Source organism: Tenrec ecaudatus, chromosome 4 (assembly GCF_050624435.1).
Source record: "Tenrec ecaudatus isolate mTenEca1 chromosome 4, mTenEca1.hap1, whole genome shotgun sequence".
NCBI lineage: Eukaryota > Metazoa > Chordata > Mammalia > Afrosoricida > Tenrecidae > Tenrec > Tenrec ecaudatus.
In genome coordinates, this window is record NC_134533.1 from 195,843,555 (window position 1) to 195,856,836 (window position 13,282).

General features: G+C 41.1%; 1 protein-coding gene across 3 annotated transcripts in view; it reads left to right on the forward strand.

Annotated features, from left to right (window-relative positions):
- The window catches only part of ANKRD28 (ankyrin repeat domain 28), a 157,953-nt gene extending 153,630 nt beyond the window's left edge, over positions 1-4,323 (forward strand). For all 3 annotated transcript variants that reach the window (XM_075547184.1, XM_075547183.1, XM_075547181.1), the window contains one exon: positions 956-4,323. In XM_075547184.1, the coding sequence (XP_075403299.1) occupies positions 956-1,242 (287 nt within the window). In that variant the 3' untranslated portion in view covers positions 1,243-4,323. The remainder of the gene's footprint in view (positions 1-955) is intronic.
- Positions 4,324-13,282: the final 8,959 nt, after the last annotated feature.

The following is a 13,282-nucleotide window of genomic DNA, read 5'->3' on the forward strand; positions in this document are numbered from 1 at the left end:
GTAAATAAAACACTGCGCAGAGAAGTACATAGACCTAAATGAGGATATAGCAAGAAGCTATAGCTTCACCTTTTGCCTCATAAAGGGTTAAGTGATTTTGTATCAGTAATTTCTGACTTGTGAGAAGGTTAAATTATGAGTAATTGTAAGTAGTAAACAAAGTGTTTATATGTGCAACAAGAAGTAAAGGTGTAGACTGACACACTAAGGTATGTGCTGCTGAATGTCTATTACTGGCTTCATGTGTAAGTGATCTGTTTTGGAACTCCATATTGTGTAGTCTGAATTGGCGTCACATCGTGTATTCTCTTCTCTCCTACTACTTCCTCAAGATTGTGTCTTACACCAGCTGAAACAAAAAAAGCTTTACTTCTTTGATATGCTTCATTGCTATTTTGTGGGAATGTTTGGCTAAAGTTAGTCATCTGCTCCTGAGTTTTTAAAGTTTACCTGTTTAATTTATCCTGCGTTTTTCTTCAATGGACTTAACTTGACTATGACCCCAAAAGAAAAGTTAAATTGACAGACACTGTTCTTTCATTCCTCGCTTATCTCTGAGAGCACTTACTACAGTGTATCTGTGTATATTAAGAAGCTATGACTTAATGCTGCATCATTACTCATCACTCTGAAGTGAGGTTTATTGACCTACGGTTTGTTATTCTAGCCTAGGGTTTTCTAAAAATTTAGATGACTATGGATAAGTTGTGATATACTAGGGAGAAGATCTTTCATCTCTGATTTTTTCCCCCCATCTTTAATCTTAAGTTTTCTCTTCTGTAAGGTTTCCTTCCACCTTAGGTTTCTTAGGACTTTTGTCTTTTTCTGTTTTATTTATTGGAAAGTTATGAATCATTCCAGTTCATTCATTTTTTAAATATGAGGTTGTGTCCTTGTGTACCAATGAAATGAGTCTTAGAGCATTTTTATTTGTAAATTGTATCTTTTATTCTAGGTTATACCCCAGCATTGGCTTGTGCTCCCAATAAAGATGTGGCTGATTGCCTAGCTCTCATTTTGGCCACCATGATGCCTGTCTCATCAAGTAGCCCTCTCTCATCCCTGACCTTCAATTCCATTCACCGATATTCCAACACCTCAAAAACAGTCAGCTTTGAAGCCTTGCCCATCATGAGGAATGAACCTAGCTCCTATTGCAGTTTCAACAATATTGGCGGGGAACAAGAATACTTATACACCGAAGTGGATGAGCTCAATGACTCTGATTCTGAGACGTACTAAGAGGCTGAACCAGAGGTCGAAGGAGGGGGTTCTAACACTAAAGCTTCAAACTGTGCTTTTTCAGGACAAAAGGCACTTACTTATTCACATACAAATTCATCCTAAGAGGAAAGATCGCAAAGTGGACGAATGTAAGAGATGGGATGACATTAGGAAGAAGAGTTTTAAAGGCAAGTTTTGCAAAAAGAACTTCTAGAATCTTGAAATAGACTTGACCAGAGCAAAATACTTTGGTGTCACATTGCTTTGTGAAGTTGTTTAATTTGATTTTACAGTCCCAGGGATAATTTGGGACACTGGGCACCCTAATCTGCTTGTACAAGCAACACTATTGGAAAAGAAGAGATGTGGACACTAGATTAAAATTTTATCAATAAAACACAACTAAATTTAAAGGCAATAAAAGTTTGGTATAGTAGACATTAAGTACACAGCAAATTGCCAAAGGACCAAATAATTTTAAAGTTGGTTTGTTTGGTGTTTTGGTTTTTTTTTTTAATATCATTTTGTGGAAACTGGAGTAGGTGAAATGAGGCATTATCTCAATCAAACCATACTATTTCTGAAAAATAAAACTGCAATATAGTTTTAATGTTGATTTTCTTTTTCCTTTTTTTTTTTTTAAAGAAAACATCTTAAAGCCTTCCATGTTGTATTAAACCATGACAGAAAGCATATATTTTTACATTTTGTTTCTTTTGCGTAAAAGTTTTAAAATACAACTTTTATAATATTAGAGTTGAAAACCAGCTGACTGGGTGCAGCCAGCCAGGGTGAACATACTTGTGATGTAGATAAGAGAGGGAATGAGATGAGGCTGTTAATGCCCAGTTTGACTAGTTTGGATTTAAAATTAAACTATTTTTATCTAAAAGTGTAACAAATTTCTTAGAAGAACAAGATGTCACGCAGATCCAAGAGTAGATTTCCTTTCACCCTGTTGCAGCCTGGGCATCCTGGAGAGTAGAATCTCTCACCTCATTCCTCTGGATGGTGCACCTTCATCACCAAGACTACTTTTGTGCCTCCATAATGGGTGGGGGATTATTATTTATTTTGATTTTTGAGTCAAGAAATAATGAAGATTCAAAGGGAACATTCCTTTTTAATAAATTATATACCATCAGGTCTCTTGAAGGCATTTCTGTAATGCACAAGATTTAAAATACTAGGGATTTAAAATAATAAGGTCCTGTTCGAATTTGAAATTTGTGACATGCTACGATCTAGGAAAACAAGCAGTTGCCTGCAGAGTGGGAAGATGCCTTCAAGTTAAATGGAGAAAAGGCTGATGTTTAGGCTTTTAAATAACAATTCATGTGGTTCTGCTTTTACTGTAACTCACTTTTCCCACGAAAGTGATTCCACACATGTATAGGAGGTCTTACAGGTTTGGGTAAATTCCAGAAATGGCAATGAAATGGTACCCAATTTCATTTTATCCCTTTTGTATTGTGAAACTGGAAATTTATGACATTGTAAATTATCAGCTGGTTTTCTGAATATAAAGTGTGAAAACAGAACAGTATTTTGATCTATTTGATAATTTTGTGGGTTTTTTGAAGAATTAATGAGCATGTACATAGAAATAGTGACTGCTTGAATACTGTATTTACTTGCACTCTTTCAGTACATCAAGATTCCTGTATATTTTAGAGTATAATAAAACACAGATGTGAGTTGTATTTAATGAATAATGTATTTGTATCTGTGCATATTATCTAAAAAGTATAAAGTTTCTAGGGCATTGACTAGATTTTAAGCAGTTTTTTTCTAAAATATTTAAAGAAATTATAATTCCATCTTTTCTTTATAATATAAGGAAATCATAATGAACCCTTCCTTTTTATTATTGGTAGGAAGGTGAATATGCATTTTAAAGCCAGTGGATTACATTTTCTATTGTACCTTTTAAAAAAAACTTGAGGATTCTAAAAGTATACATATGTGTGCTTTCTCTTTCCTTTTAGGAATTCTCTTCTGAATTCCCTGAGGGAATTTTCTAGAATCTCAGAATTGAAAGAGACCTGAGGTTCATCCAGTCTAACCTCTTAACCAATGCAGGAGTCCTTTCTACAAGGGTGATCTTTCCACCTTGAACACTTCCAGTGACTCTACCTCACCAAGCAGTCCATTCAGTTGTTGAGCAGCTCGGTTAGAAAGGTCTTCCTTAGATGGAATTGAAGCCTCCCTCCTGATAACTTCTGTCCGTGGGCCCAGATCTGGCCTCCGAAAGAACTCTAAGCATATTGGAAAGATGAATTCTTATGCCCTCTGCCATGCCTTCTCTTTACAGGATGCTCAACTCATCTGTCGAAGTGATTTCCAGAAAGACTCATTAGACACACTGTTAGATTCATAACAACTAATGGATTCCAAGGTGTAGCTACAAAGTAACAAGCTGTTCTTAATTTATGTTCACACATACAGGGACTTACATCCTGTATCACTTACATGTAAATGATGCTATTATTTAAAATATTTGTGAGGTGGTTCTTGAAGTTGCTTGCCCACAACAAGAACTGTTTCATTGCTTTGTATATGCATCTTATGATAGTCTATCCCCAGCTTGATCAACCAGCTCCTTTGGTCTTCAGCTGATGAGGGAAATTCCAGACTGTCTCATAAATAGTATTCTAATAGCACTCATGTTGCTGGGGTGAGGACATGGACAGCTCGAATGAATGCTGCACAGTTAGTTTCTTTGTAGTTACACCTTGTGCGTCAAAAGCATTCAGGCCCTTCTCTGTAGACCAATGCCACCAGTGGGTTTTGTTTTTGTTTTTTAACTCCTCACACAGTAGCAAAGCCTGTTTGCTTTTTTAACTTCTGCATGAAAGGTGACATCTGAAATATCTGATGTGTTAATACCAGCTTTTGCTCTTAGAACTACTTTGGGGAAATTGGTGGTAATAGCAAGTGATCTCCTTTGACAAGACACTCATATCAAACCGTGCCATTTAATTAGGAGACCCAGGATTCATCTAATTCAGGAGATCTCTAAGTATAGCTATAAACTTGGGGTTTGATCTGGCCTCTATTGGACCTTTTAAATGAAATAAAGTTTTTTAATGCAATCAATCAAGTGTCTTTTTTCCCCATGCAGCGGTTTCTTCCTTATCTTTGCACAAAGTGTTGTTAGTATTTAATGATGTCTAAAGTCTGGTTTCATCTTTTTCACCTGCCTTAATAACTTTTCAGTAAGTTGTATTCAAATACAAAGGAAAGTGCTTTTCAAAGCGCACACCTTCAAATACTGATTGATAGTTCGGGGTGTCATTTGAGGGTCGAGAGTACACACAGGTGATACAGTCCCTCCTCCAAACTCCCAACTATCAAGGTGAGTCTGGCGCATGGGAACCCTAGAGGACAGAAGAACTGCCCGTGTGGGTTGCCCAGACTAAATCTTTATGGGAGTAGAAAGCCTCATCCTTTGGGGGGGGGGGGGTTGCTGTTGATGGTTTGAAAATGCTAACCTCGTGGTTAGTAGCCAGCAGAACTGAAAATAGTGAAAAGCAATTTAGGTACAGAATGTCAAGGAACAAGACTTCTTTGGTAGGGGGTGGGGAGTACAGGCTAACTGAGTTTATCAGTCGGCTATACACTGAGGCGCAAAGATGATTCAGGCAGGTAGAGAAGGAACCAAATGAACCAAATGGCATTCTGGGTGGAACAAAGATGTTCTTGAGATGCTTGGTGTAGAGGCCAGGTTTGAGATGGAGGAGATATTAGTACTTAGAATTCCTGAGCGCAAAAAAGGTCATGGAAACTTGAAAGAGCTAATTATAAATTTGGGCAGAGATTAGAGAACAGATATAAATAGGTTATTGGAGGGGAGGGGAAGGGACAGGTAAAGCAGGGTTTAATAACCCTCCTCAAAATAGTATATGCAGGTAGTAATAATGGCAAATGCCTACATAGCAGTTTATCATGTGCCAGGCAAGGTTGTAAGTGCTAGAAATACATTTATGTGATAATATACCAATTAGCTGATGAGGAAATATGAAGAAAGAACTTTCTCAGCATAGCTGATAGCCTTTTTGAAGTGTAAATTCAAAACGGTTCTTTCCACTGCCATGACTCGTTTAACATATTTAATGTTCCTAGGAATTGGTTGTTTTAAAGTTGGGACAAACACTTGATACTAAATTTCATAGGTTCTATTCAGTTTTATTCTCGTGGGTATCTATTTTTAGATCAAACAAATTTGACCACAGTAGATGTTTATTGAACATCTTGCCATGTACTTCGGAAGGATCTTCAAAGAGCAGAAAAAATTATCTCTATTCCAGTTTTTGTGACTGTGTACCCAAAAGCAAACTCAGCTGCTGTGGAGTCAATTCAACTCCTAGCCCAGGGACAGTAGAACAGCTCCTAGGGCTTCCGAGACTGTAAATATTCACAGATGTAGACAACTGCTTCGGTATCCCACAGCTGTAATTCAAACTACTGGACTGTTGGTTATCAGTGAAATAAATCACAACTGCACTGCTAGTTAGTGCTGCTTAACCATCCCAGATCTCAACCCTTCATCTTCATCGTAGCCCTCCTCACTCATGCCTCTGGGGGTTGGCTGCATTCACCTTGGCTGGATGGCTCTTCAAGTTAAGGGTCTTACTGGTTTGGCTGCTTGCTATAGGTTGAGCTTTATCCAAGTTTATTTCAGAGCTGTGCTGGGACACAAAGATGGTCAGAGACAGTCTCATGATGGCAGGATAAGACAAGCCTAACCCCACACAACGGTTCATGCCTTTGGCTTGCTAACAGACTGTTGGCCAAAGTTTCATGCCAGGGCTAATGTCCATGGATGGGTATGGGAGGGTGGCACTAGGCTCTGCCCTCTTAAGGGTTACTTTTGACTTTCTACTACTTAACCTTGAGGTGATGAGCCAGTGAGTGTCACTGGCTTTCAGCTCACCTGTGGGCTGTGCTTGGTATTTTCTCTCAACTGCCTTTGTCCTCACAACACCCTTGCTGGTGTGGTGGTCAGAAGTAAAAGGGAAGCAGCCCAGGACCTCTTGCCTACCTCAGTCTTCAGAAGAATGTTGACTCTAGTCTAATCTAAAAGAAAGTGGGAAATACAAGCTTGGTGATACAAGAAATGGCCCCTGACGTACTTTAAATACCAAAATCCAAACTAAACTCTCTGCCATTGAGTTGGTGGCGATTCTTAGCGGTTCTAGGGCCAGATAGAGCTGTTCCTGTGAGTTTCCAAGCGTAGACAACCCTGTCTTTCTCCCAAGGAGCAGCTGGTGGTGGGGTAAGGTGAGATCTGTTTTTGAAGGGAAGGAAGATCTCTAATGTGTAAAACTTTCTACTTTGTCCTTCCCACGCCCTCTGGCATTATGACAGGTCTTATTTCTCCATTCTCTGTATTTCATGGCTGTTTGCCTTACTGTCCCTTCTAGTTCTTGTCTGTTTCCTTTTAAACCAGTTGCCTGCAGTTCATTGAGGAACAGAAATGAAGGTTGTGCATGGTCAAGGATGTCAGTGGAAATGACAGAGGAGAGAGTGTGAATTGGTTCTTCCATACAAGTAATAAAATAATGGGAAGAATTTTCCAGAATCAATTTTCACAGAATTTTAGAAATTGACAAGGCTGGTAGCAACCCAGAGATCATTCACTCAACAAAAACTTCTGCATCTTGGTAAGATCAACAATCTCTCTTAACTTGTACTAGCACTATCCCTTGTCCCCACAACACCGTGGAAGATAAAGCCCTCCTGGGTGCAGCCTAGCACTCAGCAGGGGAAGCAAAACCACCAGAGCTCTTTCAACTTATTCTCAAAAGAATTATGAACTGATCTATCTTCTGGTTCCCTGGAGGACACCACTTACAAAACTGGCTGTATTTGAGCTGACTCGAGACAATTCAACCAATCTCCTCCCCAGTTGTAGACAAATGCAATGTGGCATCGCCTGGATTAATGAATAGAGCAAACAATAAGCAAAAGGCTGAAAAACTGGGAAATGAGATGTCCATAGAAGCCTGGAAGAATTGCAACGTGTTTCTAATGACTCCAGAAGGGCATGTGCTGCCACAGGGTTGTCGGCATCCAGGGAAGACCTGAGAAGACTCCAAGCATCTACTGAGTTGACCCTCAGACCACACAGGTTGGAATAAAGCTAAGGCTGAATTTTCAACTGCCAACCTGAGTTTAAAAGCCATGTTCTAATATGCACCTTGGTAAAAACTGGGTTTTTGTTGTTCCAAGCATCTAAGGAAATTGCTGACCACATTAGTTGACTAATTAGCTCTACTAAACTGACTAGACACTTCACACATGACAAAGAATATAGACTACAAAATCCATTCAGAAAAGGCACTAAAACTACAACAAGCAGCCACAAGAAACTCAAAAAGGAGAATGTGATTTTCAGAATTGCCGAACTTTAAATGCCCAGTTTTCGACAACCATGAAACAAAATAGTGTATATACACAGGAAAAGCAATCAGTTCAAATTCCCCGAAGATGCCAAGATGTTGGACTTAATAGAAAAGGGTTAAATTGGGTATCTTAATTACGTTCAAAGAACTAAAGGAAATGATGCTTAAAGAAGTGAAAGTATGAAAAGTATGCCTTTCGAAAAGATTGAAATGGTATTTATTTTAAAACAGCCAAGCAAATTCTAGTGTTGAAAATACAATAGCAGAAATACATTTAAATTTTAGCAGAATGAATAAAATTCTCCAACCACATACTTTCTATAAGATTCAAAGACACAAACTGAAAAATTGAAAGCAAGAGCTTGGAAAAGGTGTACCTTGTAAAAATTAACCAAAAGAGAGCAGGAGTAGCAACGGAGCTATATTAGTAGGGGACTTTAAAAAAATACGTAGGAAAAATTATCCACTGTTTATCCATGAAAATTTTTAAGTTCTTTAGTATTAAAAAAATAGATTTTAAGACAAAAATTGGTGCTAAAGGACATTTTCTAATAAGACAATTCATTAAGGTTCAACAGTTATAAAATGCATGTTTAACAAAATCATTTCAAAATACACGATGGAGGAAAACAGACTACCGGAGCAATGGGCAGTTCAACAATAATAGCAGCAGCTTTCATGACTGCTTTCAGTAGAAAAACTAGCTCGTGTCAACAAGTAAAATACGTGGACAACACAAGAAGATCTAGCATCTACAGAGTACCCCACCTAGATAGATAGACTTGGAAAACAGTATTAAAATGGTCATATTCACCAAATTGATCTATAGACTTAATTTAATCCCTATTAAAATTCCACTGCTTTGTTGACAGAAATGTATAACCGGATCCTTAACTTCACATGGAAAGGCAAAGGATCTAGAATAGGTCAAACAGTCTTGAGGGTTGGGGTGGAAAGCACCTGCAGAACTCAAACTTCAATTTCAAAACTTACTACAAACTAAAAGTCAAAAAAAGTAACCACACAGTAATTCTTGCATAAAAACAGTTCAATTGAATAGATTTGAGCAGCCAAAAATTAGCTCAAGCATCTGTCTGTCAATAGGCTTTCAACAAGGCTACTAACCATACAAGGGAGAAAGAGTAAGTGGTGCAGTGACAGCAGGAAGCCCATATGCAAAAGGATGAGTTCGAACCTTTTGTATCATTCAAACCTTAACTGAGCCAGAGACCTAGAAAAATATAAAACTCGGATAAAAACATACCTTTAGGAGTATTTATGACCTAAGCATAACCAATAGTATTTTATATATGTCATCTAAATTTTAAAGGAAAAAGATAAGTTGAACTTCAAAATTTTTAAGACTTGTGTGCCAAAGGACACTCTCAAGAAGGAGAACTACGATCTACAGAATGGAAGAAGATAAGTCTGAACAGAAACTAAAGCCACAGCCATAAGAGTCGATTCTGACACGTACAGACCCTGCTAGATAGGGTCTCCAAGATACTAAATCTTTATGGAAGCAAATAGCCTCATCTTTACCCCAGGAAACAGCTGGTAGGTTTGAACCAGTGATTTTGCAGTTAGCAGCCCAATGTCCAACCAATAGTGCCACCAAGCTACCAGTGTAATATTCAGAATATATAAAGAACTCATCAATAAGAAGATAATCTAGTTCTCTTTTTAATTGGGTAAAGGACTTTAATGTTTCTTCAAAGGAGATACATAAAATGGCCAATAAGCACATGAAAAGTGATCACCATCAGCAATCTTTAGGGATATGCAAATCAAAACCACAACGATGCACAGCATCCACTAAGATGGCCATTAAATTCATGTTAAACTGGAAGGGGACTTTTAGTCGGTGTGACGCAGTCATGAATTACCACTTTTTCCTAGGACAGCATTTGCCTACATCCCAAACGACTTTTCCTGGCCCCTCTGTGGATTATGTTTCGTAGAATAATCAGAATCACACCCACTTGGATTCCCCATGCCGCCGCCCCCACACACCCCCCCCCTCAGTTAAGGTTTTGTTTATTTGAGCCTTTTGTCGTTACTCTGCCTCCTCCATCTGTGCTCCGCAGGCTTCCCTAAGGTGCCCATCAGATGGAACACGCTGTTCACATCGGGCAGATGCTTGTCAAATTGTCTACTCTTAATCTTCCGAATGTTTAGCAGTGAAGCACAGGCTTTACCCCCCTCGGGGGCCCTTTGGAGGGGTTATTTTTATGGTGCTGACTAGCATGTCTACAGTAGACCCATGCATGCAGCCTGCCCCCTCTCCCCTCCCTCCTTTTGTGGTCCTCGGCGTTACAGGCTTTCACAGACTTTCCACCTCGCCGCTCTGTCGGCAGTATGAGCCCAGCCAGTTACTCTCCTGGTGGCATTCTGGTATGTCATGCTTCCTTGTGTGGCGTCTGTGTCGTACTGTCCATGTCCAGAGTTCAGGGGGGTGAGGGGTAGGGGCCTGGTTGGTTTTTCCTTTATTCTGTAACAGTTTCCCTGTTTTTGTAGGGGCAGTGGGAGAGAGACTCAGAATCCTGGCTCTTATTCCCTATGCCAGCATTGTTGCAAGTTTTTAAAGGTGTAAGTTTTATTTTTGTATTGGCTTAGTTTTAAAATGTAGCAATATTTTTTACCATTTCCCCTCAAGGAAACAAATGAAAGGTTTCCTCGGAACAGATGTTGTACCTTTCTCTCCTCATCTGTCACAAAGGATTAGGTTTGCTTAACTGTTGGGTTTTCTCGTGACTGTATCCCCACTATCTGAGAATGTCTCTTATAAGACCACTCTTGATCACCTGATTGGCTTGCTTGAGCTACGCGAACTGCCGCTGAAAGAAATCCTGGGGCCCTAGATGGTTTCTTGTTAAATACACCCATGGAGTAGGTACAAGCTGGATCTACAACGTGCTGTTTTCAGCTGGGCCAAGTGGGTATTGACGGATCTCCTTCAAGTGTGCCCTCAGTGACTGGGCTTCCTGCTCAGTCAGCAGCTGAGGCCTGTGCTGGCTGTTCGGCTGGCATGGCAGGGGCCCGGCGTTTCCGGGCTGGCGGTGGCGGCGGCGGTGGTAGCCTAGGCTGAGCTACACAGGACTAGGAACCATGCTCATTTTTCTTGTTGACGCCTCACTCTAGGGTTTTTCTTATTTTGTCTTGACTTTTTTTCTGAATGTATCATGTCTTCAGTAACAAGCCATGGGGTGTACTAAATTTGTTTACTATGTCCAAATTACCTTTTTGTTTTCGGTAGCCCCCAGGATGCTTAAGTTTTCAAGGCATTGTGGGTTTGTGTGTGTGTTTTGTTTTGCTCCCCCTCAGCTGAGGCATAGGTTGTAGACTTTTGTGTGTGGAAAGGCACTTCCCCGTCCGTGTGGGTTCCTCTTATGAGAGGGTGTTGGGGACACAGTCCGGAGAAGCCTCTGTAGGTGCCGCATGCCTGTGCAGCTTAGCTGTTGGCACGCATCACCTGTCCTTTGTACATTGACTGTCAGTTTCTCTTCCTGTGCAGAAACCTCAGATGCTACCACACGGTGTGCCTACCAATTACACTTGAGCCTCTAGCCCTAAAAGTGAAATTCTGCCCCATCGCTACTATGCAGACAGTCCCCTCTCTGTCCAGATTTCTCTGTATTGCTTTAAGCATACCCTCCTTATGACAGCACCAGAACTGAATGCTTAATCTCTAAACTCCACCACCACCACACACACCTTTTCCTCCCCCCCTTTAATTTTCAAAGTGCACTCTTAGGTTCCGTGTCCTTGTCATCATTGCGGTCTGCGGGGCCAGCTTTGCAAGCAGCTGGGATCGCTGCTTCTCTTCCTCTCCTGGCAAGTGTGAGCTCATCTGCCCGCTCCATTAGATGGCTACTAGCCAGGAACCCGAGGGGGGTGGTTAGTCACAGCTGGGAGGGGGACCATCGCCACTGCCAGTCTCTGTGCTCTCCCTGCCTCTGTGGGCTTCTGGACTCTGGAGGGCGCCTGCCCAAGCCCGAGTCTGCCAGAAACCTCAACCCAATAAAACACTTCTTGAGTTGCTCCTGTTTGTGTGCATGTTATTATCTCCGCAGGTCTGTCTAAATAAGATAGGTTGGATGAACTATCTGGAGGAAAAACAATAAGACCAACAGTTCCAGGGGGAAATGGGATAGGGGGAGGTGGTGGGTAAGGAAGTGGTGTTAACAAACCCAGGGACAAGGGAATAACAAGTGATCCAAATTGGTGAGGTGGGTGTGGGACGCCTGGTAGGGCATGATCAAGAGTAATATAACAAAGAGGTATTGCTGAAACCCAGGTGGGGACGGAACATGATAGTGAGACAGGAGGAAAGTCAAGGGAAATAGAGGAAAGAGCTGGGAGGCAAAGGGCATTTATAGAGATCTAGACAAAGACATATACATATGCAAATATATATATGAGAATGGGGAAATAGATCTATGTGCCTATATTTATAGTTTTAGTATTAAGGTGGCAGAAGGACATTGGGCCTCCACTCAAGTACTCCCACAATGCAAGAATACTTCTATTAAATTGGCATTCTATGATACCCTCCCGACACAACCGCTGAAGACGAAGCGGGTGAATAAGCAAATGTGAAGAAAGCTGCTGGTGCCGGCTATCAAAAGAGATAGCATCTGGGATCTTAAAGGCTTGAAGGTAAACAAGCGGCCATCTAGCTCAGAAGCAACAAAGCCCATAGAAGAGCATAGAAGAACACACCAGCCTGTGTGATCACGAGGTTCCGAAGGGATCAGTTATCAGGCATCAAAGAACAAAAAATCATATCATTGGGTGCACACCTCCATGATACGATTGCTGAGGACAAACAGGTACATAAGCAAATGTGGCAAAGAAAGCTGATGGTGCCTAGCTATCAAAAGGTATAGCATCTGGGGTCTTAAAGGCTTGAAGGTAAACAAACGGCCATCTAGCTCAGAAGCAACAAAGCCCACATGGAAGAAACACCACACCAGCCTGTGTGATCATGAGGTGTTGAAGGGATCAGGTATAAGGCATCATCAGAACAAAAAAATCTTACCATAGTGAATGAAGTGCAGAGTGGAGACCCAAAGCCCATTTGTCGGCCACTGGAGATCCCCTTGCAGAGGGGTCTGGGGAGGAGATGAATCAGTCAGGATGTGATGTAGCACCGATGTAGAATACAGCTTTCCTCTAGTTCCTAAATGCTTCCTCCCCACCCCCCACTGTCATGATCAGAATTCTACCTTGCAAGTCTGGCTGGACCAGAGGATGTACACTGGTGCAGCTAGGAGCTGGAGGCACAGGGAATCCAAGGCGGATGATACCTTCAGGACCAGGGGTGTGAGTGGTGATACTGGGAGGGTAGAGGGAAAGGGGATTGGAAAGGGAACTGATTACAAGGATCTACATGTGGCCTCCTCCCTGGGGGATGGACAGCAGAGAAGTGGGTGAAGGGTTTTTGGCAGGGCAAGATATGACGAAATAATATTTTATAAATTATCAAGGGCTCATGAGGGAGGTGGGAGCGGGGAGGGAGGGGGACAAAAAGAGGACCTGATGCCAGGTGCTTAAGTGGAGAACAAATGCTTTGAAAATGATGAGGACAATGAATGTGCAGATGTGCTTTACACAATTGATGTATGTATGGATTGTGATGAGAGTGGTAT